This window comes from Carcharhinus amblyrhynchos, chromosome 14, assembly GCF_965287045.1.
Source record: "Carcharhinus amblyrhynchos chromosome 14, sCarAmb.v2.hapA, whole genome shotgun sequence".
NCBI classification, from domain to species: domain Eukaryota; kingdom Metazoa; phylum Chordata; class Chondrichthyes; order Carcharhiniformes; family Carcharhinidae; genus Carcharhinus; species Carcharhinus amblyrhynchos.
In genome coordinates this window covers 6,506,988-6,531,992 of record NC_137337.1, presented here as the reverse complement: position 1 = coordinate 6,531,992, position 25,005 = coordinate 6,506,988, and the positions used below count along the sequence as shown (strand labels likewise).

Sequence of the window (25,005 nt, the reverse complement as noted above, 5' to 3'; positions counted from 1 at the left end):
GTTCATGTCCCTCATAATCTTGTACACTTCTACCAGGTCACCCCTCAACCTTCGTCGTTCCAGTGAGAACAAACCACGTTTCTCTGAGGTCACGTACCAACTGACTCAAGAACAGCTTTTTTCTCCCTGCTGCTGTCAGGCTTTTGAATGGACTTACCTCGCATTAAGTTGATCTTTCTCTACACCCTAGCTATGACTGTAACATTACATTCTGCACTCTCTCCTTTCTTTCTGTATAAACGGTATGCTTTGTCTATATAGCACGCAAGAAACAATACTTTTCACTGTATGTTAATACATGTGATAATAATAAACCAAATCAAATCGTAGCTAATGCCCTCCATACCAGGCAACATCCTGATTCTGTACTCCCTCCAAAGCCTCCACATCCTTCTGGTAGTGTGGTGACCAGAATTGAACACTATATTCAAAGTGTGGCCTAACTAAGGTTCTACAAAGCTGCAACATGACTTGCCAATTTTTAAACTCAATGCCCCAGCCGATGTGGCAGTCACAGGAACAATACACATCATGAATATGCCTTAAGGGCTCCTTCATTGATTCAGCTTTTAGTGTTAGTGTATGTGTGACAAATTGAATAACTCCACCCATCTGTGACTATCTGTGACACTATCCATCTTTGTAAAATAGGCTAAGCACAAAAGTGTTGTGTTTTTCAACAGTATCTCGTCTAGTTGTGCTTTTAATTAACATTTGCTGATTGAGCTTGTGGCCGGAGACCGGACTGAGATTGAAGACAATACAAGAGGAGAGGTTCAGATTCTACAAACTGGTCTGAATGGAGCGCTTGATTAAGTGCTGTAAACAATACTGCCACAGACTAATAACGAAGTGGACATTGTCTTTGTGTCAACACACATAATGCAACTTTAAAGACTGACTCATACATTTAGTGTACACACTGACTTTTTTCAAGGTGATGTGAAAAAAAATTGTTTACTGTTGAAACTGTGTCAGCAAAACGCATCTACCGGTAACTGAGTCTCGGGCTCTGGAGTCTTCCAGTATATAAACATTCAGCTGGGTGATACAAATGGTCTCCTCTGCTGTCCTCTCCCTGGGCCTGGGAACACAAAAATCATTCAGGGTTTCTGCTCCTGATTTTCATCTGGACTTTAGAGGCTCCTACTGTGATGTGGGTGCTGCTTCTGTTTGATGCTCGCTTTTCAGGCTCACATATTAAAAGAAACCGCATCCTTAGAGAGTGACTGGAGAGAAAGTAAAGAAAAACTTGCATTTATATAGCACATTTCATGACCTCAGGATGTTCCAAAGTACTTTACAACAAATGTAGTTTTTTTGAAGGATAGCCATCATTGTAATGTAGGAAACACAGCAGGCAATTTGCATTTGGCAAGCTCCCACAAACATCAATGTGATAATGATCAGGTTTTAGTTTTAGTTAGGTTGGTCGAGGGGAAAATACCGACTTGATCACCCCCTGCCTCCTTGCAAAACTCTCTGCCTTCTCAGGTTAATAGATAAAGATCCCATGGCACTATAAAAGAAAAAATAGGGCAGTTCTTGTTGATGTCCAGGGGTCAGAATTAATCCCTTAACAAACATCGTTAAAAAAACAGATTACCTGGTCATTATCCCACTGCTGTTCTTGGTTCGAAAAAGTTTATTTATTAGTCACAAGTAGCCTTACATTAACACTGCAATGAAGCTACTGTGAAAATCCCCAAGTCGCCACACTCAGGTACACTGAGGGAGAATTTAGAACGGCCAATTCACCTGAACGGCACATCTTTGGACTATGGGGGGAAACTTGAGCACGGAGAGGAAATCAGCGCAAACATAGGGTGAACATGCAGACGCCACACAGACAGTGACCCAAGCCGGAAATCAAACCCAGGTCCCTGGCGCTGTGAGGCAGCAGTGCTAACCACTGTGCCAGCCCAGGGACCATCCTTGTGAATACATACATAATTGCGGTTTTCTTTATTGCAACAGTGGCTGCACTTTGCAACTCTCATTAGCTTTATATGCTGAGATTGTGAAGCATTTTTCTAACCTTTTATACTCTCTTCACAGATTTTTGTTTTGAAAAAGAACTTACAAACAGGGAAACCCATCTGGCTCACTAATGTCCCGTAGGGAAGGAAATCTGCCATCCTTACCTGGTCTGACCTGTGACTACAGAGCCACATCAATGCAGTTAATTCTCAACTGCCCTCGGGCAACTAAGGATGGGCACTAAATGCTGGCCAGCTGGCAACACCCATGTTTCACAAATGAATAAAAAAGTAAATTTCATAGAATCCTACAGGGCAGAAGAGGTCATTCAGCCCATTAAGTCTATACCGACCACAATCTCACTCAGGCCCTTTCCTCATGTATTTACTTTAGCTAATCTCCCTGACACGAAGGGGCTATCTTTGGAGTGTGGGAGGAAACCGGAGCACCCGGAGGAAACCCATGCAGACATGGGGAGAACGTGTTAACTCTACACAGACAGTGACCCAAGCCAAGAATCGAACCCATGGTCCCTGGCACAGTGAGAGAGCAGTGCTAACCACTGTGCCACCGTGCTGCCCTTTAGATGCCACTTAGAAAGCTTTCATTTCTTCAGTATTCTAATTTGCACCAAGTCCTGTTCACCCTGTGCTCGTTGATCTACACTGCCTCCCAGTTCAGCAGAACCTTTTTTAAACTTGTATGCTTTCTTTCATATATGGGAACATAGGATTTAGGAGCAGGAGTAGGTCACTCAGCCATTTGAGCCAACTCTAACACTTAATAACATCACAGCGGATCTGGTTGTGGTTTCAACTTCACTTTCCCATCTCCTCCCCCATCTTGGCCGGAGCTTTCCGGACATTCACACCGGCAGGGTCTTCCAATCCCGTTTACAGCACTCCCCTGATATGGTTTCCCAGTGGTGAGGGGTGCTTTCAACAGGAAACCCCACTGACAATGGCGGGAACCAGAAGATCCTCCACAACAGCGAAACACATGCCAAGGTGCGTGGAGAATTCCACCGCTTGACTCTCTCAAAAACCTGTCTGACCAACAGAGTTGAGGAGGAACTTCTTCTCTCAGAGGGTAGTGAATCTCTGGAATTCTCTGCCCATTGAAGCGGTGGAAGCTACCTTGTTGAATATGTTTAAGTCACAGGTAGATAGATTTCTGATCGACAAGGGAATTAAGGGTTATGGGGAGCAGGCGGGTAAATGGAACTGAACCACTTTCAGATCAGCCATGATCTTATTGAATGGTGGGACAGGCTCGAGGGGCTAGATGGCCTACTCCTGCTCCTATTTCTTATGTTCTTATGTTCTAACTCTGCCTTGAATAAATTCAGTAACCAGCCTCCGCTGCTTTTAAGGAAGAGGATTCCACTGATAACAACCTTCTGAGATAAAAAAATTCTCCTCATCTCCATCCTAAAAGGAAGACCTGTCATTCTTAAAACATGTCCCGTGGTTCTTGTCTCTAGTGGTGTATTGACTCATAGGGTCCCTACAGTACAGAAGGAGGCCATTCGGCCCATGGAACCTGCACTGACAACCTAGCCCTAACCCCGTAACCCCATATATATATCCTGCTAACCCCCCTGACATGAATGGGCAATTTAGCATGGCCATCCATCTAACCCACACATCTGTGGACTGTGGGAGGAAACCAGAGTACACAGAAGGAACCCACACAGACACGGGGAGCACGTGCAGACACCACACATACATTGACCCAAGCCGGGAATTGAACCCAGGCCCCTGGTACTGTGAGGCAGCAGTGCTAACCACTGTGCCACTGCCACCTGTATTGTAGCAATTTCACACAGGCCCTTGGTGGTCTAAGCTTTGGACAGAGTGGCTTTATCTGATCATTGTGGCACATGCTGTTCAAACTCACATGCAAAGGTTGACCACTGAGCTTAGGATGGGTTTCAGTACGATCATTATGTTGATATCATAAAGTGATGGTATACAACCGGAAGTTATTAACAGTAGCATTTATTGTAGCCAGATTGTAAACAAATGGACTTAAAAGGAATTTAACACTTAGGTGATAACCAATGAACTTTTCAGTTACCTGTACTGTCAGAGTTATCTGTTGAATGTTATTTGCTTTTAGTTTGGAATTTTTAAGTCCTTTTGATCCATGTCTTTGTTACCTCCAGACTTGATTATTCCGACACACTCACAGCTGGCTTCATGTCAAATTGTATTAACCCTCTGCTTGCTAAACTACATTGGCTCCTGGTTAAGCAACGACTCAATTTAAAATTTCTCATCCTTGTTTCCTAATCTCTCTATCTCCACATTCTCCTCCAGTCTCACAATCCTCTGGATTCTCCGCACTCATTGAATTTTGACATCCTGAGCTTTCCTGATTTTAATTATTCTGTCATTGGTCAGTTATCCGGGCCCTAAGTCCTGAAATTGCTTTCCTTACACCTCTCCATCTGTATAATTCTCTCTCCTATGACACAACATTCCTCCAAACCTGCTACCAAGATTTTATCGTCTGTCCTATCTGTCCTTCTAGTGTAAGGGTCTGGCACACATCGGGTTAATGTGGAACTGAGTGCAGTGATGTAAGAAGCACATGACCCAAGGTCTGTGTGGTGTTGAGCAGAGATATGTAAAGACTCCTAGCTCCTAGTCTGCAACCTTTACTGCACATGTGTAAATAGTTCTAATCGTTAATAAAGCTTTACTGTTAATCTACCAAAGATGATGGAGACTTCTTTAAGAAATACCGTTCTGTAACCAACAGTTCTTATGTGGCTCAGTATCAAATTCTCCTAGAACCCTTACAGTGCAAAAGGTGGCCATTTGGCCCATCAAGTCTGCACCAATCACAATCCCATCTAGGCCCTATGCATTTAGCCTAGCTAGTCCCCCTGACACTAAGGGGCAATTTAGCATTGTCAATCTATCTAACCTATTTTTGAACTATGGGAGGAAACTGGAGTGCCTGGAGCAAACAGACACAGGGAGAATGTGCAAACTCTGCACAGACAGTGACCCAAGTCGGGAACTGAACACGGGTCTCTGGCACTGCCCGATAGCATTGCTAACCACTGTGCTACCATGCCGCCAGTAAATTGTGTTTTATAACACTCCTGTCAACTGCTTTGGAGCATTTTATTTTGTTAAAGACACTAACAAGTTTCAATAAAATGAATGGATTTTGAAGCTTTTCTGTTGTCCAAAGTGTAAACACACTTCCCACCAATCCAGAGCAGCAAAGCCTCTCAGCCAATCAGTGATCTATGTCAAGTTAGCAGATGTGCTCCAATTGGTCTCAGTGCTTCTGGGCCAGGGGGTTGTCATAGTAACCTGCGGATTCTGCTTCTTCCCACTGTCAATCAGTCTCAAATAGGAAGGTGCACATGAGTGAGTATTGGGCATGGACAGGGTCAGCATCAAGATCATTTGTGATACACTCTGCGATTGAATATTAACAACTGGGTGGCACGGTAGCACACTGGTTAGCACTGCTGCTTCACAGCTCCAGGGACTTGGGTTCGATTCCCGGCTCGGGTCACTGTCTCTGTGGAGTTTGCACATTCTTCTCGTGTCTGCGTGGGTTTCCTCCAGGTACTCCGGTTTCCTCTCAGAGTCCAAAGATGTGCGGGTTAGGTTGACTGGCCATGCTAAAGTTGCCCCTTAGTGTACTAGGATGCTTAGGCTAGAGAGTAAAATATGTAGGGATATGGGGGTGGGGGCTGGGTGGGATTGTGGTCGGTGCAGACTTGATGGGCCAAAGGGCCTCTTTCCGCACTGCGGGATTCTATGATTAACTTAGATCTCTATCACTTCATACAAATGTTATTAAACAGGAATTAAACCCAGGAATATCTTAGTCAAACTGAACATTGGTGGTCACACAAAATAGACCTGAACTTTCCCCGTTGCTTAATGAGGGGCAGCACAGTGATTAGCACAGCTGCCTCAAAGCTCCAGGAACCCAGGTTCAATTCCTTGTGTCTGCGTGGGTTTCCTCCTGCAGTCAGAAAGATGTGCTGGTTAGGTGCATTGGCCATGCTAAATTCTCCCTCACTGTACCCGAACAGGCGCCAGAGTGTGCTGACTGGGAGATCTTCACAGTAACTTCATTGATTTGATTTATTATTGTCACATGTATTAACATACAGTGAAAAGTATTCTTTCTTGTGCACTATACAGACAAAACATACCATTCGAATGAGGAGGAAACGAGAGAGTCCAGAATACAGTGTTACAGTCATAGCTAGGGTGTAGAGAAAGATCAACTTAATGCAAGGTAAGTCCGTTCAAAAGTCTAACAGCAGCAGGGAAGAAGCTGTTTTTGAATCGGTTGGTCTGTGAGCTCAGACTTTTGCATCTTTTTCATTGCAGTGTCAATGTAAGCCTGCTTGTGATACTAGTAAATAAATAAACTTTTGGATCTCGAGAGTTTAGGCATAGGTTGACGTTGTTCAGACAGGATTTGGATGTCAAATCACAAAGTGATTTTTAATTATGATGCCAAATCTTCCAGTCGATCAGAATGACAGTTGTTTTTTTTTAAAGTTGCACCTCGAAGAAAATGCATTGTCCTTTTGTCGCGCTGTAACTGTTCCAACTTGCTGTGAGCCACTTTGTGGCCAGTGACTGAAGCACAACCATCTTGTCCGCAGGCTCCTCATTATCCCACCAATTCCAAATCCAAATAATAGCAATTAGGGCCTTGAAGCACAGTGTGTTGCTGTCACAGGCAGTCAATAAAACCTTAATGTTTGGACACATCAAAACACCCAGTCAATGTGCAAGTCAATTCTGCTTTAGTTACCCTCCCTGTTTTATCCTCCTTTTCTTCCTCCCTCATGTCTCTATATCCCTGAGTAACCTAAAGCATCGGTCAATAAACTGCCTCACAATTTCCAGGAACAATGACTGACATTTATATACATCGCCTTTAACATCATAAAACATCCTAAGGCACTCCACAGGACTGTTCTCATACAAAATTTGACACCAAGTCACAGAGGAGAATTGGGACGGATGACTAGATCATAGAATCCCTACAGTACAGAAGGAGGACATTCGGCCTATTGAGTCTGTACTGACCGCAATTCCACAAAGGCCCTATTCCTGTAATCCCACATATTTGCCTTGCTAATCCCCCCTGACACGCAGGGCCAATTTAACATGGCCAACGCACCTAACCAGCACAGCTTTCGGACTGTGGGAAGAAATCGGACTGCCCACAGACACGGGGAGAAAGTGCAAACTCCACACAGACAGTGACCTGAAGCCGGAATTGAACCCAGGTGTCTGGTTCTGTGAGGCAGCAGTGCTAACTACTGTGCCATCGTGCTGCCCAAAGAGGTATGATAGAGTTTTTTAAAGGCTTAAAGCAAGATTGAAAGACAAAGAGATTCAAGAGCAGAATTCCAGAGCTTAGGGTCTTTTAGAAAGGGAGGTCCAGGAAGTTGACTTAGAGCCAGTGAAGGAATGGTGATATAGTTCCCAGCCAAGATGATGTGTGACTTGGAAGGTACCTTGCAGGTGGTGTTTTTCCCATGTACTTGCTGCCCTCATTCTTTTGGGTGGTTCAGATTATGGGTTTGGAAAGTGCTGACGAAGTGAGTTTTGACAATGTTGCTGCAGTGCATTTTGTATATACGGACACTGCTACCGAAAAGGTTGATGCACTGAGTTGATTGTAAATTGCTCAGAGACACAGTGAGGTTGTGAGAGATACTTATAAATGCAAGAATCATAGAATCACTACAGCATAAAAGAGGCCATTCAGCCTATCTGCACCGATTCTCTGACACAGTACCCAGGCTTTCTATCCCACCCTGTTCCCATTAACCCCACACATTTCCCATGGCTAATCCACCAAACCTATATATCTTTGGACCTTCTTGCACAGTAAAAATCCTTCTCTTTTAAACTGTGGAATCTTACAGCTTCAATCTTTTAGTCACGAACTGGATTTCAAATGTATTTTCTGCTTTAAAAAGTTCCTTGCCTTACAGAGGTCACAATATACTCTTCACACAATTCTTCACGGGAGGTGACAGTGAAAGTGTGTTGACTCTCATACTCTGATCATTCGCCTGTTGATTAATGCGACATATTTACTGACAGTAGAGTTAATAAATACAAATATGGTATAATCATCGGCATTACTGCCTGACAGCTGCCGTCTCTCCTCCTCATCTCCCCAAAGACAGAACCCAGGTAACAGCGAAATGAGAGTTTGAGAGGAATTTAGCACAGTTCAATTAAAGTTGCACAAGCTTATTAACCTCCAAGACATCAGGCTGAGGATGACCTGAATCCATGTAATGTTGCTCCACACTGCTGGCTGCAAGGTTCAAGAATTATCCCCCCCCCCCCCCCAATCCTGGAACCATTTCCGAGATACACGAGTCTTTCAGGCCCATTCCTACTGCACAGGGTCATGGCAGGAAATTATTTTAATTAAGTTATCTTTGGATCTGCGTAGATTTTAATATGGGCAGATGCATCGATTATTTTATTAAGCATTGGAGCCCGTAATGAAATGCAACACATGTACTTAGATTAGACGACAGCTGTCACACTGAATTTCAGAAATAATGAAGTCAAAGCAATTTACATTGATTCATTTAACGCACTCGGATTTCTCAGCGTGCTCGTGGTCTGGCATTTTCTCTGGAATCCTACCTGTGACAGCACCACTGTGGATGTTAAAATATCGTTCAATTACTAATTAAGCAAATTTAAAATTTTCTCTGTTAAGTGGAAGAGTCAATTGAATATCACTGTAAGTAAATTGCAGGTACAATTTCAAGTAACTCCCTCCCAGTACAAATCACCATCTCTCCAGAGTATCGTTTCAATGATACAATAATTAATACCAGGATTTATATACTTCTAAGACTATAATGCATAATATTAACATCAGTATGCATTGAAGATTAGCTTTAAGCTGCACTCGTCGCCCTTTGTGAGCATCTATAGCAGTTCTTTGGGTGTTTAATGAACTGTCACAGAGATAAAGATTAGACTGTTCTCAGCAAGTTTCATCTTTAACACATATTTGATAAATGACTATTTGGATTTGCATGTTGACATTAACATTGTAAATTGTCCCAAGATGCTTCTTCACAGGGCCCAAATTTGACACCCAGCCACAGAAGGAGGTGTGAGGAGCAGTGGCCAAAGGTTTGGTTAAGGGGGCAGGTATTAAAGGAGAGAGAAGAGGAGGGGTTTAATGAGGGAATTCCAGAGCTTAGGGCTCAGATAGCTGAAGGCACAGCCACGCATGTTGGAGCCATTGAAATTAGGAATGCTCAAGTGGCCGGAATTGGAGATCTCCGAGTGTGGAATTGATAATGAGGCACTGCTGTCACACAGCGTCTCAGGGCATGGTGGAATGCTCAGGATCCATTACAAATACTGAGCTTGACAGGCCCGTCAACTCACTGTCCTTTAAAACAGCATTCATTCACTGCAATTAAAATACTTCCGTGCAAACAAAATAAATAACACTTTGGCAGTGAGATTATTGAATTCACAACATATGAATAGGCCATTCAGCCCAACTGATCTATGTCAGCATTTATGCTCCACACAAACCTCCTCAGACCATCTTCAATTATCCCATTAGCATATTCTTCTCACCCTTTCATGCTCATTTGTTTACTTAGCTTCCCCTTAAATACATCCAAATTAGTCACCTCAAACTCCATGTGGTAGTGAATCTGTAATGACTTCAATCAGGCCATTGAGATTGGCCTATTGGAGTATGAGCTCCCTGATTATGGATTCAATTGATGGGCCAATCAGGGAGTCTTTGCCTTGTACTTAACTGGGAGTGTCAGTTCCTCTGACACCCCTGGAGGTAAACTGCTGACTGATAGCACTCTGTGTACTGCTGAGTTTGTAAATAAAGGGATTTTGGTGAAGGAACTTCTGCCCCCACAGATTTATTACAGAATCTAATCACTTTCTGGGTAAGAAGTTTCTCCTAAATTCCTTAATGAATTTATTAGCAACCATCTCATACTTATGGTCCTAGCTCTGGCTTCCCCACAAAAGAAAACGTCCTTGAAAATTTGATAAGCTGCCACATCAAAGATTATTGTGGAAAATAAGAATTCATGGTGTGGGGGTAACACAGATAAAGATTGGCAAGCCAACAGAAAATAGGCAGCAATAAATGGGTCATTTCCTGGTTAATGGGGTGTTACAGGTGGTGTGCCACAGGGATCAGTGCTAGGCCCTCAACTTCCTTCAATTTATATAAAGGACTTAAATGGTCACTAAAAAGGCCAATGATTCAAAGATAAGTAGGAAAGTATGTTACAAAGAGGACATAATGAAGATAGTTTAAATGAACAGACAAGGATCTGGCAAATGGGAAATTGTCCATTCTGGCAGGAAAAATAAAATGAAGCATATTATCTAAATGGTGAGAGATTGTAGAGCTCTGAGATTTCGAGGGATCTGCGTGTCACAGTGCATGAATCCCAAAAGGCTGGTATGCAGGTACAGCAAACAATTAGGAAAGCTAATCAAACATTCTCATTTATGGTGGGTGGAATTGAGTACAAAAGTAGGAAGGTCATGCTTCAGTTGTACAGGACAATGGTGAGACCACATCTGGAGTATTGTGTACAGTACGGGTCTACTTACTTGAGGAAGGATGTAAATGTGTTAGAAACAGTTCAGAGAAGGTTTACTGAACTAGGGAATGGGCAGGTTGTTTTATTAGAAAAGGTTGGACTGGCAAGGCTTGTACTTGCTGGAGTTTAGAAGAGTAAGAGGTGACTAGATTGAAACATGCAAGACCCTGAGGGATCTTGAGGGGGTGAATGTGAGGTGAGGTGAATGTGAGGTGAGGGTGTTTCCTGGTGTGGGACTATTTCAGACAGAAATGAGGAGAAATGTTAAGGTCATGACAGGGTTACAAGTCTTTGGAACTCCCTTTCTCAAGAAATAATGGAAGCAGAGCCTTTGAATGTTTTCAAGGCAGAGCAAGGTTGATTTTTGATAAGCAAAGGGGGTACATGATACTGGGAGTAGGCGGGAGTTGCAGTCAGGTCAGTCATGATCTTCTTGAATGGCAAAACAGGCATGAAGGGCCCAGTAGCCAACTCCTAATTTGTACATTCATATGTCTGTCCAATCAAACCCTTCATAATTTTGAAGACGTTGATTAGTCACTCCTTAACTCCTGGTTTTTGTTTTAGAGAAAAGTACCCCAGCGTGTTTAGCCTTTCCTACCTCAGTTTGAATATCATTCTCACATCGTACTGAAGAGACACATGTTGCCAAAACTTTTTGTCTTGCATTCATCAGGACAAACGCAAGAATGCCAAATTTCAAACACTTACAACAATTTACAGTACATGAGAAAAGGATGTTGATTGGTTGGCAAGTTGACTCTGACTGATCGAGGTGTTGCCATGGAGATAGCAATGGGAAAATAAGGCACCCAAGCCCCCAGATAATTAATAAAAACAGCAAGGTTTGAATATATTGCTTTTATTTACAGAGAACAAGTCCCTGCATATGAATGTATGTCACCTTGAACAAGCGTAAAGCAGTCAAGTTATAAGCTGAACTGGTTATCTTCAATAGGTTGTTAGTGTAGCTGTTGGCACACTCAGAATTGTTCAGCCAGTGCTGTATTATCATGGAATCGCTTTTAGCAGTAGATGTTTTGCTTTGAATTTTTCAAGCGGGGGCTGGTTGACCACTGTCAATACTCTGTCAGTTACGAACAACAGATCGTTCATCACAGTTGTGAGGTGTGACCTAAGCACGTATCATTGCACCAGCACTGACATTCATACATGCCGAGGTGGGCAGAATGTCTTCTTGGGCCCCCACAGCATCATCCTGTTAGTGGAAAATACCACTCATGAAGTCACTGCATAGCAGCAGCATTATACAGCTTGCTTAACGTGTTCAAATTTTTGGGATATTCTGCCTTTCCAGAGTAATTTGAGGTAAACTAGGCACTTTTCAGGTCTGAAAGTGGTGGCCTTTAGCTCACTTGCAACTTTGCACAATGCACAGCAAACAGTGATGTGATCAGGATAGTCATCACTCTGCAGTACAGCTTTGATGTGCTCTATTTCTGTGTAAAGCTTCATAGAATCATAGAATCCCTACAGTGCAGAAGGAGACCATTCGGCCCATCGAGTCTGCACTAACCACAATCCCATCCAGGCCCTACCCCTGCAACCCCATTTACCCTGTTAATCCCGCCCCTCCCCCAGCACTAGGGTCAATCTAGCATGTCCAAACTACCTAACCCGCATATCTTTTCGACTGCGGGAGGAAACCAGAGCACCCGGAGGAAATCCATGCAGACATGGGGAGAACGTGCAGGCTCCACACAGGTCCGAGCCCAGGTCCTTGGCAATGTGAGGCAGCAGTGCTAACCACTGTGCCACCGTGCCACTCACGGTGAGCAAAATGAAGGTGAGCCCTTTTTACAAGATTCCTGATTGGCACTCCTGTAAATTCACCATTGTTACATTTGTCCTGATGAGTGTGAGATGAAAAATTCCAGAGAAATGTCTCTCTTTTCAACAGTATTCAAGTTCTGCACTACCAAGCAACCATCATCCTAGTAAATCTTTCTGGCACTTTCACAAGCGCCTGTCAGATATGTATATTTTACACATCAATTTAAAATAAGAATCTATGATTCAAATATAGAATCAGAGAATGCCTACACGCAGAAGCAGCCATTCGGCCCATTGTATTTGCACCGGCTCTCTGACATCATACCCAGGCCCTCATTGCTGCCCGATCCCTGCATCGGGACAAAGCGTGGCTTGTTCATCTGCTCTGCTGGACGTTATGGACCCCAATGCCCTATGATAGATCCCACAGCACAGTTCAAATATATATACTTCGAAGGTTGGAATTTGCCAGAAAATTAGCACCATTGCGTCACAGCATCTAATCTTGCCTGCAACATTTAACTCACGCCATCACCTCAAATGTGGCTTTGCCACAGTCTGGGATTCGGATCAGGGAAAAGAAAAATGTCACTTGCACAGTGAGCTACTGGGCTCAGAACGGTGTTGAGATTTACAGAGAGACCAGGCAGGAGAGGGGTTGGGGTTTGGGGTAGGGGAATGAAGCCTGGATTGGAGAGGTAGTGAAGGGGAGGGGGGAGGTTGTAATGGCTTCATGATACTGTAGATGGAATGAAAGAAAAGCCATTCACTTTGCATCCGCCACAAAGACTATGGGATATGACACAAAATATATAATGTTACATGTTTATTATATTCAATGCAACAAAACTATGATTTCCGAGAGATGCATAATTTTAAGTGTCATTCCCTCCTGAAAGTACCATTTGCAGAAACAACCATTCCTCCAGTCAGTTACATAATATGAAATATATAAACCACAGTTAGATAATACTTTTGGTTGAGCAATGGCTTCCCTCCCAGGATCACTTGCCATCTATGATGGTGCAGTTGGGTTGATCGTGCTTTAACATTTCTCCTCTCTCCAAACTTTGGTCACTTCTTACTCATGGTTCATGACGATCTCAAAGTCTTTGAAGCTGACATGGCCATCCAAATCCCGATCCACTTCCCTGCAACAAGACAGGAGAAGCCTTTAAAAAACGATACAGAGAAAGAAAGAAGATAGACTTCATATTGTGTCTTTCACAACCTCAGGAGTCCCAGTCGTAGCTTTTTCCTCTTAGTCAATGGTTCTGAGTTCAAGTGTCACTCCAGAAACTCGAGAATAAAGCTAAGGCAAAAACTCCAGTGCTCCCACTCTTGGGGAATTCTGCGTTCCACCAACTCTGGCCTCTTAACCATCTCCTATTACAATCATTTAGGCCCTAAACTTTGGAATTCCCTCCTTAATCCTCTCCATCCCTACATTTCTCTGATCTCCCTTAAAATGCTCCTCAAAACTGACCTCATGGACCAAGTAAGAAGTCTCACAACACCAGGTTAAAGTCCAACAAGTTGATAGTAAACCCACAGGCTTTCAGGTGACAAAGGAACAGCGTTCTGAAAGCTTGTGGGTTTACTATCAAATAAACTTGTTGGACTTCAACCTGGTGTTGTGAGACTTCTTACTGTGTTTAACCCAGTCCAACGCTGGCATCTCCACTTCATGGTCCAAACCTTTGTCCTAATATCGCCTTCTTTGGCTTGGTGATAAGTTTTGCCTGAAAAGCCTCCTGTGAAGTACTTTTCATCATTTCACTGCAATAAAGGCGCTATGTGGCTGCCAGTTGTTATTGTAATTGGTTATTCATCTTAATCAGTCTTTGTGAGATCTTGCTGATTGCAAAATGGTTTCTGTATTTGCCTATTGGCACCCAGTGTCATGCAAGCACTTTGGGACAGTACTGAAATGTTTGATAAGTTAGGTCTTAAATGTAATTTGTTTGTTACTGAATATGTGTATGAAACATGGAAACAGAGAAACTAGGAGCAGGAGTAGGCCATTCAGCCCTGTAAGCCTGCTCCACCATTCAATAAGATCATGGCTGAATAACAGGGAGAGATAGGATTGGCTTGGCAAAATAGCAGAAGACCACACAAAGGTGATAACTGGAGGAAAATGCCAGGCATGAAATTAGTGCCCAGTGGATATCCGGATCAATAGACATCCTGTGAACAAAAACAGAAAATGCTGGAAAATCTCAGCAGGTCTGACAGCATCTGTGGGGAGAGAATAAAGCCAATGTTTCAAGTCTAGATAGCCCTTTGTCAGAACACAATACCCAAGCATCCAAACTCAAAACGTTGGCTCTATTCTCTCCACAATGCTGTCAGACCTGCTGAGATTTTCCAGCATTTTCTGTTTTTGTTTCAGGTCCAAAGATGTGTGGGTTAGGTTGATTGGCCATGGTAAATTGACCCTAGTGTCAGGGGATTAGCAGGGTAGATATATGGGGTTGTGGGAATAGGGTCTGGGTGGGTTTGTGGTGGGTGCAGGCTCGATGGGCTGACTGGCTTCCCTCTGCACTAATTAATGATTATTATTATTATTATCTATGATTCCAGCATCCGCAGTATTTTGCTTTCAACCTGTGAATATACAGCTTATGGTATACACAATACAAAAGCCAAAATTAGCCATGCTAATTGAGAGGGTAGATTAGACACAGTTCAGACAAAGCTTTTATTAGCCAGACCCTCAGCTCCAAGAAATAATGAACAAGAACTTGAGTTCATCCAAAATTTTGCTGCCTAAATCCTCATTCAGACTACGTTCTGTTCACCTATCACCCCTGTGCTTGCTGATCTACACTGGCCCCCGGTTCAGCCAAGTTTCAATTTTAAAATTCTTACTCTTAGTTTTAAATACTCCATCGTCTTGCCCCTCTCTCTCTCTCTCTGCAATCTCTTTCAACCCTCCCAGATCTCTGCACTTATCCAGTCTGAATCCTTGAACTGCCAGATTTTAATCACTCCATGACTGGTAATGAGGTCTTGTGGCACAGTGGGTTAGCATCCCTGTCTCTGAGCCAGAGGCTCCAGGTTCAAGTCTCACCCCTGATGGCCAAGGAAAGGTATGTTCGCAACGTGGAACAAAGAGGTTGAGTGTCAACCTGCAAAATCCTTCCAACACACCAGTGGCTGTCAGTAAGAGTGGGAGAGGCACCTGCTCAACCATGCTCGATGTGGAATGGTGCCCCTTAAGCTGTAAGTCTCCAGCGATAGACTAGCGACCTGTTCCTGGAAAAATCTCGATGTGGAGATGCTGGCGTTGGACTGGGGTAAACACAGTAAGAAGTCTGACAACACCAGGTTTAAGTCCAACCAATTTATTTGATAGTAAACTCACTAGCCTGTGCTTGCCTTTTGCACCATTAGGTGAGGGAAGAGAAAGAACAACAACCATCGGCAGCTGTGCTTTCAGCTGCAGAGTGGAATTCCTTCCCAAAACCTCTGTGCCACTTTCTCTGTCTCTAAGTTGCTCCTTAAAACCAAACTCTTTCATCAAGGTTTTTGTTTGCCCACCTTAATGTGTGTGCCCACTCCACATGTGCCTTGGTGTCAAAGTTTGTCTGATGATATGCCAGTGGTGCATTTTGAATATTCTACTATGGTAAATGCGTTGTATAAATGCAAGATTTTGCTAATCACTGATTTCTATTAGGCTGTTGTTGATTCATTGACAACTGGAGCTTTTTTTAAATACTTAAAGTGATTGGGGAGGTATTGGTGTAATGATTATCATTGTACTAGAAATCCAGAGATCCAGAGTAATGCTCTGGAGACCTGGGTTCAAATCCCACCATGGCAAATGTTGAAACTGCAATTCAAAAGAAGTTTGGAATTAACAGTCTATTGATGACCATGAAGCCATTGTCAATTGTCATAAAAACCCATCTATTTCACCAATGTCTTTTAGGGAAGGAAATCTGCCATCCTTACCCGGTCTGGTCTAAATGTGATTCCAGATCCACAGCAATGTGGGTGAATCTTAAATGCCCTCTGAAATGGGCAAATCATTCTGTTCAAGACCAAGATAAAACTAAAATACTGCGAATGCTGGAATCTGAAGCAAAAACAGAAAGTGCTGGAGAATCTCGGCAGGTCTGGCAGCATCCGTCGCGAGAGACTGGAGCCAATGTTTCAAGTCTGGATGACTGTTCGTCAACTTCATACACAGTGGGATCCTGCTATGTAAAAACTGCATATGCAGATAACACAGGCTTGCAACCAATGAGGTTGATTAAATCAACTCTGACGAAGGGTCATCCGGATTCGAAATGTTGGCTCTGTTCTCACTCCACAGATGCTGTCAGACCTGCTGAGATTTTCCAGCAGTTTCTGTTTGTGTTTCACCCAGTTCAAGGGCAATTAGGGATGGGCAATAAATGCTGGCCCAGCCAGCGATGCCCACATCCCCAGAACAAATAATTTTTAAAAAGTTACAGTACTTATTTGTAATTTTTGTGCAGACTCTGCCACTTTTCGCCTAGCTAGTCAGCTGCCGCTCTGCAGGATGTGGCTTGTCACTCTGTGTTGCCTTGGGCCTTTCGAGTCAAGGACTGACAGATGTGCGTAATATTTGGTAGCAACAGGGAGTAAAATTAAGACAATGTTCGGAAGGCAGTGAGTTGAGAATCTGTTCTCCTTGTTCTATGCTAATGACTTCTACTTGGGTAGATTTCTGGCCTGGATTTAATCACACTCGCAGACAGAAATAAAGTACGCAGCAAGCATGAAAGACAACATGCCGTATTCTTTCATAAAGCTCAGCTTATATTGATAATTGACACTCAAAGTAAGGTTAGCACAATAGATGGTTCTATCTGAGTGATCTCCGCTTGTTATTATAGAGCTGGCAACACTTCAGAAATGCCGCAAACAGCAGATCCCTCACAAATTCTAATTGCTCTTTTCCAAGCACAGAGGAAATCTATTCCTTGAAGCAGAAGGCTAATTTTCATAACCTCACCAATGAATTCAACTCAACTGGGGGTGACTAGAAGCCTCAAACTGGGAGCCATGGTGGTTCATTTATAAATGTGTCATGTGGAGTCAGAGAGAGGAGGGCGAAAGTTGGATGTTTTTTATGACCCCCGGATAGCCTGAAGTGCTTTATATTCAATGAAGTGCATTTTATTGAAGAGCACTTCCGCTGGGCTGATACTCCCAGCGCAGAACCGAGAGTGCTCTGCACTGCTGGAGATGTTTTCTTTCTGGTGAAAGGTTAGGCTGAGGCCCCATCTGTCCAATCAGGTGAACACAAAAGATCCCATACCACCGTATCAAAGAGTTCTCCTAAGTGCTTTGGTCAATATTTATCCCTCAATCGCCATCACAAAACAGGAGGTCATCTGGTGATCATTGTTGCAGTGCGGCATGATGGCACTACTGCCTCACAGCGCCAGGGACCCGGGTTCGATTCCTGGCTTGGATCACTGTCTGTGCGGAGTTTGCACGTTCTCCCCGTGTCTGCATGGGTTTTCTCTGGGTGCTCCAGTTTCCTCCCACAGCCCAAAGATGGGCAGGTTAGGTGGACTGGCCACGCTAAATTGCCCCTTAGTGTCAGGGGAACTAGCTAGGGTAAATACATGGAGTCATGGGGATAGGGCCTGTGGATTGTGGTTGGTGCAGACTGGATGGGCCCAATGGCCTCCTTCTGCACTGTAGGGATTCTATGATTCTATGTTGGTGAGGACTTCCTGTATCCTGGAGTATTTCCCCACATTAAAACAGTGTCGACATTTCAGGAACCGGCTGAAGGTGCTATGGGACATCCTGAGGTTATGAAAGGTGCTGGAGGGACACAAACTGTTCCCTCTTTAATCGTGGGTATGGATTGGAGAGCAGGGAAGGCGGAGGGAAGGAAAATGGCAACAGAAAGAGCGTAAGGCAAGTACAAATCAGGCATTACACAGTGGGATCCTGTCATGTAAAAAACTGCATATGCAGATAACACGGGCTTGCATTCAACGAGGTTGATTATACCACTACTCAGGGATAAATTAGGAGTTAATAAAAGAACTTTCTTGTGGCGCACACCTATTAAATTCCCATATCAGTGAATGTCTTTTTGTGTGTTTGGGGACTGACTGGCAGAACACTGAGCCAAAACAATCTGATCCTAATTGGTATTTAATGGACCTTCCCTTCATCAAGCAGGCTCCCAGACAGCAAAATTGCTATTCTGGTGATTTCAAAGCAAATCTGCAGGATAATTTTGCAGTTCCTCTCCCGCTATAGAACTGCAACATTTATTAATAGAAGCAGCAGAATCCTTTGCCTCAAATCAGTGAGTTTAGAGCGTTGGCAGTGGCTGAAGTGGGGGAAGGGATGGAATTTGGAGCGCAGGTAATTAGCCAGTTATCTACCTTCCTCTTTTCCTTCAAGCCGGTTCTTTGACCAAGCTTTTGGTCACCTGTCCTAATGTCTTCTTGGCTTAGTATCAAAATCTTGTTCTGTGAAGCACCTTGGGACGTTAACAGTGCTATATAAATGCAAGCTGCTTTTTGTTATTCCTTATAAGGTATTAATAGCACTGCATCTGCACACAGTTCCCATTAGTTTTCTTTCTGAATTTCTCAGTCTAAATTTATAACGTAAATTGGCAGGGGTTCTGTGGATTAATTTTTCACTTTACCAGGGTGGTGGGTGGGGCTGCAGAGAAACTGGCAAGTGCAGGATGGGCAGTTAAAGAACTGTCACAACTGATCTGCTGCTCACCTTCCTGGTAAAGCAGTGCTGCAGGGGTGAGTGAGAAAGATATGTATGTAAAAGGGGCACATTACTGCTGCCCATCATTGGCTGGTTATACTGAGCGACGCCGTGATAGCAGCACTTCATCAGCCTTTGGTACGTGGAGGGATTGCCCAGACCAGATGGTGCACTGGATGGACTACGTCTGAAGCAGCTGGCAACGCTGCACAAATCCCTGGGACGGCGTTGGTCTCCTCTAGTGCTGTCTCCAGCAGTGCGAGAGATCCAAATTCTGAACCAGCAGTGTCTATTTTCCCAGCAAATAGAGTATGTTTAAACAGCGCAGTGCTGAAAGCATCCTGCCAAGTCTGTTTAACTATGAATCTACAAACCACAGAAAAGGGAACTCACTAGTGAAACTACAACAACATCTCCTGATAAAAACAGGCTTATTTCTCTGGAAATAAAATGCAGTGAGTAGAGGTTAGCTGATTGATGGGGGAGCCACCAATTGGAACCATTCTGGCCAGCATGAAGCCTCAAGAATATGGGCAGAGGCTTTTCTACTGGGATTCTAAAAGTAAGTAAAGAATACACTGACATTAAAATGGCGACTGAGTTACCTCCATTTCCAAAGGGGCAATGGGGGTTATCCCCTTCCCTCCATCTCTACTTCACCTGAAGATACTCAGGAACTTGACTCACAAGTGTTCAGCTAGTCGTTGTTATTTTGGGCCAAGAAGTGACGGTAATATTCGCACCACACGACTTCCGGGCAATGACCACCTCCAGAGAGAATCTAAGCATCGCCCCCTTGACATTCAATGGCATTACCATTGTGAATCCCCCACTATCGGCATCCTGAGGGTGACCATTGACTAGAAACTGAACTGGGCTAGCCATATAAATACTGTGGCCACCAGAGCAGGCTAGGAATTCTGTGGTGAGTAATTCACCTCGTGAGTCCCCAGAGCCTGTCCACCATCTACAGGGCACAAGTCAGGAATATGATGGAATACTCTCCACTTGCCTGAATGAGCATAGTTCCAATAACGTTCAAGAAGCTTGACACTGTCCAGGACAAAGCAGCCCAACTGATTAGCACCTCATACATCATCTTCAACATTCACTTTCTCCACCACTGACACACAGTGTGTACCATCTACAAGATGCACTGCAGCAACTCACCAAGGTTCCTTTGACAGCACCTTCCAAACCCTTGATCTCTGCCTCTTAGAACAGGGGCAGCAGCACCACCTGAAAGTTCCCCTCCAAGTCATACACCACTCTGTCTTGGAAATGTATGATGTTATTCCTTCACTGTCACAGGGTCAAAAATCCTGGAATTCCCTCCCAAACAGCACTGTTGGTGTAACTACACCACAGGGACTGCAGCAGTTCAAGGAGCAATTAGGGATGGGCAATAAATGCTGGCCTAGCCAGAAATGCCCACATCTTGTGAAGGAGTAAAAAGAAAATCAATAAGAATCTTAGTTTGATGTTCAGACTCTCAAATTACACAAAGTGGAAATATTTTCTGGAACAAAGCACAGGTGTTCCTTTAGTCTTTTTCCTAAGTCGCGCTAAGGGTGGTGTGTCATGCATTATTTATGACATTTGTACGTATTTTTAGCTGACCTACAGAGTGCTTCATTAATAAACATCCTTTTTGGACCATGCAGCTGATAGCAGTGAGGGGGAATGCTCTCAGGTACGTCAAAGAAAGAAAGAGTGCAAAGTAGCAACAAGTGCATTCACACAGCAGCTTTAACAAAGTAAAGCACCCTGAGTCCTACTTCACAGGGCCTTAATCAGAGAACATTTGCTACCTATCCGCATGAGAGATATTCGGATAGGCTAATGCACCTTTTGTGCAGAAATATCTACAGGCTAAGGAAAAATATCCCATCAGTGTAGGCGACTGAGCAACACAGTGCAGCCTGGGGAATTGGACATACTGTAAATGTTCAGGCTGAACAATCTAAATTCTGTTCACACTGCCAACGCTCTGAGCAAAAATGTCAAATCTAAGCTTTTGGGAGAAGGGACCTTCATGCAAAAACCGCGGTGTAAATATTACAAGACACAAAAGATGATGGTGTGAGTAAATGCCATCATACTATTGAGAAGTCTAATCTATCCAGCAGGAAAATTTGAGTGAAGAAAAATTCAGAAACTTTCACAAGGACGCAAGGAATAAGAGCAAGAGTAGACCACTCGGCCCATCAAGCATGCTTCGCCATTCAATATGATCATGGCTGATCTTGGGCTTCAGGTCCAATTTCCCACCTGCTGCTCATATCCCTAAGAATCCAAAAAATCTGGCTATCCAGTCTTAAATGTATTAAACAATGCAGGATCCAAAACCCTCTGGGGTAAAGAATTCCAAAGATTCACAATCCTTTGAATGAAGGAATTTTGCCTCATCTCAGTCCTAAGATCGTGAATATATCCCAGTCCATTACGCAAACTAGCCTCCCATCCATTGACTCTGTCTACACTTCCCGCTGCCTCGGAAAAGCAGCCAGCATAATTAAGGACCCTATGCATGCCGGACATTCTCTCTTCTGCCTTCTTCCGTCGGGAAAAAGATGCAAAACTCTGAGGTCACTTACCAACAGACTCAAGAACAGCTTCTTCCCTGCTGCTGTCAGACTTTTGAATGGACCTACCTTGCACTAAGTTGATCTTTTTCTACACCCTAGCTATGACTGTAACACTACATTCTGCATTCTCTCATTTCCTTCTCTATGAACGGTATGCTTTGTCTGTATAGCGCGCAAGGAACAATACATTTCACTGCATGTTAATACATGTGACAGTAATAAATCAAATCAAAATAAATGAATGGCCCCTATTCCTGACACTATTGTTCCCCTTGACCAATGGAAACAATCTCTCACCATCTACACTATCAAACTCTTACAGAATTTTGCAAGTTTCAATTAAATTACCTCTCGTTCTTTGAAGCTCCAGAGAATATTTTTGAGAAATTGTGTAGGCACACGGTGCAGAGAGACAAGGTTCTAGAACTTGATTTGATTTATTATTGTCACATGGACAGACTGGAGGGGCTGATTGTGGACAAGTCCCCAGGACCGGATGGAATGCATCCGAGGGTTCTGAAAGAAATGGCGGAGGTGATAGTGGATGCCTTGGTGGTTATTTTCCAAACGTCGCTGGATTCTGGGGAAGTGCCGGAAGATTGGAAAACGGCTAATGTTACGCCGTTGTTTAAGAAGGGTGCCAGGCAAAAGGCAGGGAATTATAGGCCGGTTAGTTTAACGTCTGTTGTAGGTAAAATGTTAGAATCCGTCATCAAGGAGGAAATAGCGAGGCATTTTGAGGGGAATTGCTTGATAGAGCAGACGCAGCACGGTTTCGTTAAGGGGAAGTCGTGTCTGACAAATTTATTGGAGTTCTATGAGGATGTGTCTAGGGCGGTGGATAGAGGAGAGCCGGTGGATGTGGTCTTTCTTGATTTTCAGAAGGCATTTGACAAGGTACCTCACAAGAAGTTATTGCAGAAGGTAAGGGGGCATGGAGTTGGGGGTAGGGTGTTAGCGTGGATAGAGGATTGGTTGTCAAATAGGAGGCAGAGAGTGGGGGTTAATGGGTGCTATTCGGATTGGCAGTTGGTGACTAGTGGAGTGCCCCAGGGGTCGGTGCTGGAGCCTCAGCTATTTACCATTTATATAGATGATCTGGAGGAGGGAACCGAGTGTATGGTGTCGAAATTTGCTGATGACACCAAGATTGGTGGAACAGCAAATTGCGCGGAGGGTGTGGAGAGTCTACAGAAGGATCTAGATAGGCTGGGCGAATGGCCAGGAACTGGCAAATGGAATTTAATGTTGGCAAGTGTGAGGTGGTCCACTTTGGTAGGAATAATGGTAGGAAGGACTATTACTTACGTGGTGAAAAACTACAGCAGGCGACGGTGCAGAGGGACCTCGGGGTCCTTGTGCATGAGTCACAAAAACCCAGCCTACAGGTGCAGCAGGTGGTCAGGAAGGCGAATGGGATGCTGGCCTTCATAGCGAGGGGGATTGAATATAAAAGTAGGGAGGTCTTGCTGCAGCTGTATAGGGCATTGGTGAGGCCGCAGCTGGAGTACTGTGTGCAGTTTTGGGCGCCGCACTTATGCAAGGATATTTTGGCCTTGGAGGGAGTGCAGAGGAGGTTTACTAGGCTGATACCGGAGTTGAGGGGGTTGAGCTATGAGGAGAGGCTGAAAAAACTAGGCTTGTACTCGTTAGAGTTTAGAAGAATGAGGGGAGATCTCATTGAGACATATAAGATGATGAATGGGATGGATAGGATAGAGGTGGAGAGACTCTTCCCGCTCAGAAAGGACAGTAGAACTAGGGGGCACAGCCTCAAGATAAAGGGGGGGGGCGGTTTAGAACAGAGTTGAGGAGGAACTTCTTCACTCAAAGGGTGGTGAATCTCTGGAATTCTCTGCCCGTTGAAGTGGTGGAGGCTGCCTCGCTAAATATTTTTAAGACACGGGTTGATGGGTTTTTGATAAGCGAGGGGATTAAGGGTTATGGGGAGGGGGCGGGAATGTGGAACTGAGCCACGACAGATCAGCCATGATCTTATTGAATGGCGGGGCAGGCTCGAAGGGCTAGATGGCCTACTCCTGCTCCTATTTCTTATGTTCTTATGTATTAACATACAGTGAAAAGTATTGTTTCTTGCATGCTATGGAGACAAAACATACCGTTCATAGAGAAGGAAAGGAGAGAGTGCAGAATGTAGTGTCACAATCATAGCTAGAGTGCAGAGAAAGATCAACTTACTGCGAGGTAAGAACATAAGAACGTAAGAACATAAGAAATAGGAGCAGGAGTAGGCCATCTAGCCCTTCGAGCCTGCCCCGCCATTCAATAAGATCATGGCTGATCTGTTGTGGCTCAGTTCTACTTTCCCGCCCTCTCCCCATAACCCTTAATCCCCTCTCTTATCAAAAACCCATCAACCCGCTTCTTAAAAATATTTAGCGAGGCAGCCTCCACCACTTCAACGGGCAGAGAATTCCAGAGATTCACCACCCTTTGAGTGAAGAAGTTCCTCCTCAACTCCGTTCTAAACCGCCTCCCCTTTATCTTGAGGCTGTGCCCCCTAGTCCTACTGTCCTTTCTGAGCGGGAAGAGTCTCTCCACCTCTATCCTATCCATCCCATTCATCATCTTATACATCTCAATGAGATCTCCCCTCATTCTTCTAAACTCTAATGAGTACAAGCCCAGTTTATTCAGCCTCTCCTCATAGCTCAATCCCCTCAACTCCGGTATCAGCCTAGTAAACCTCCTCTGCACTCCCTCCCCCATTCAAAAGTCTGACAGCAGCAGGGAAGAAGATGTTCTTGAGATGTTTCACATTATAACTGGGGGGCGGGGTGGGGGCAGCAAAGAAATTGATATTGAAAAACATTGACTCAAGAAGTGTGACAAAAGCATGGAAATCCATGCAGAGATGAGGCATAAATATGGTTGTGCTGTTCTTTGCTTGTTACAGGGAGTTGATGGCCGAGGTAGACAAGTATTCCAGAAACTCAGCTAAGGTCCTGGGGACCCAGGTTCGAATCCCACCACGGCAGACGGTGGAATTTGAATTTAATTAAAATAAGTATCTGGAATTAAGAATCTACTGATGAAACCATTGTCAACTGCCAGAAAAACCCACCTGATTCATTAATGTCCTTCGGGGAAGGAAATCTGCTGTCCTTACCTGGTCTGGTCTACATGTGGCTCCAGAGCCACAACAATATGGTTGACTCTCAACTGCCTTCTGAAAAGGCCTAGCAAGGCACTCAGTTCAAGGGTGACTAGGGGTGGACAAAAAACTGCTGGCCAGCCGGCAATGTCCAT

The 25,005-nt window shown here is 44.1% G+C and overlaps 1 protein-coding gene across 1 annotated transcript in view; it reads right to left on the bottom strand.

The window, feature by feature from the left end:
• Positions 1-13,318: 13,318 nt before the first annotated feature.
• Positions 13,319-25,005, bottom strand: part of efcab11 (EF-hand calcium binding domain 11) — a 97,208-nt gene continuing 85,521 nt past the window's right edge. The window contains exon 6 of the mRNA XM_080201938.1: positions 13,319-13,563. Coding sequence (XP_080058064.1) covers positions 13,494-13,563 — 70 coding nt within the window. The 3' untranslated portion in view covers positions 13,319-13,493. The remainder of the gene's footprint in view (positions 13,564-25,005) is intronic.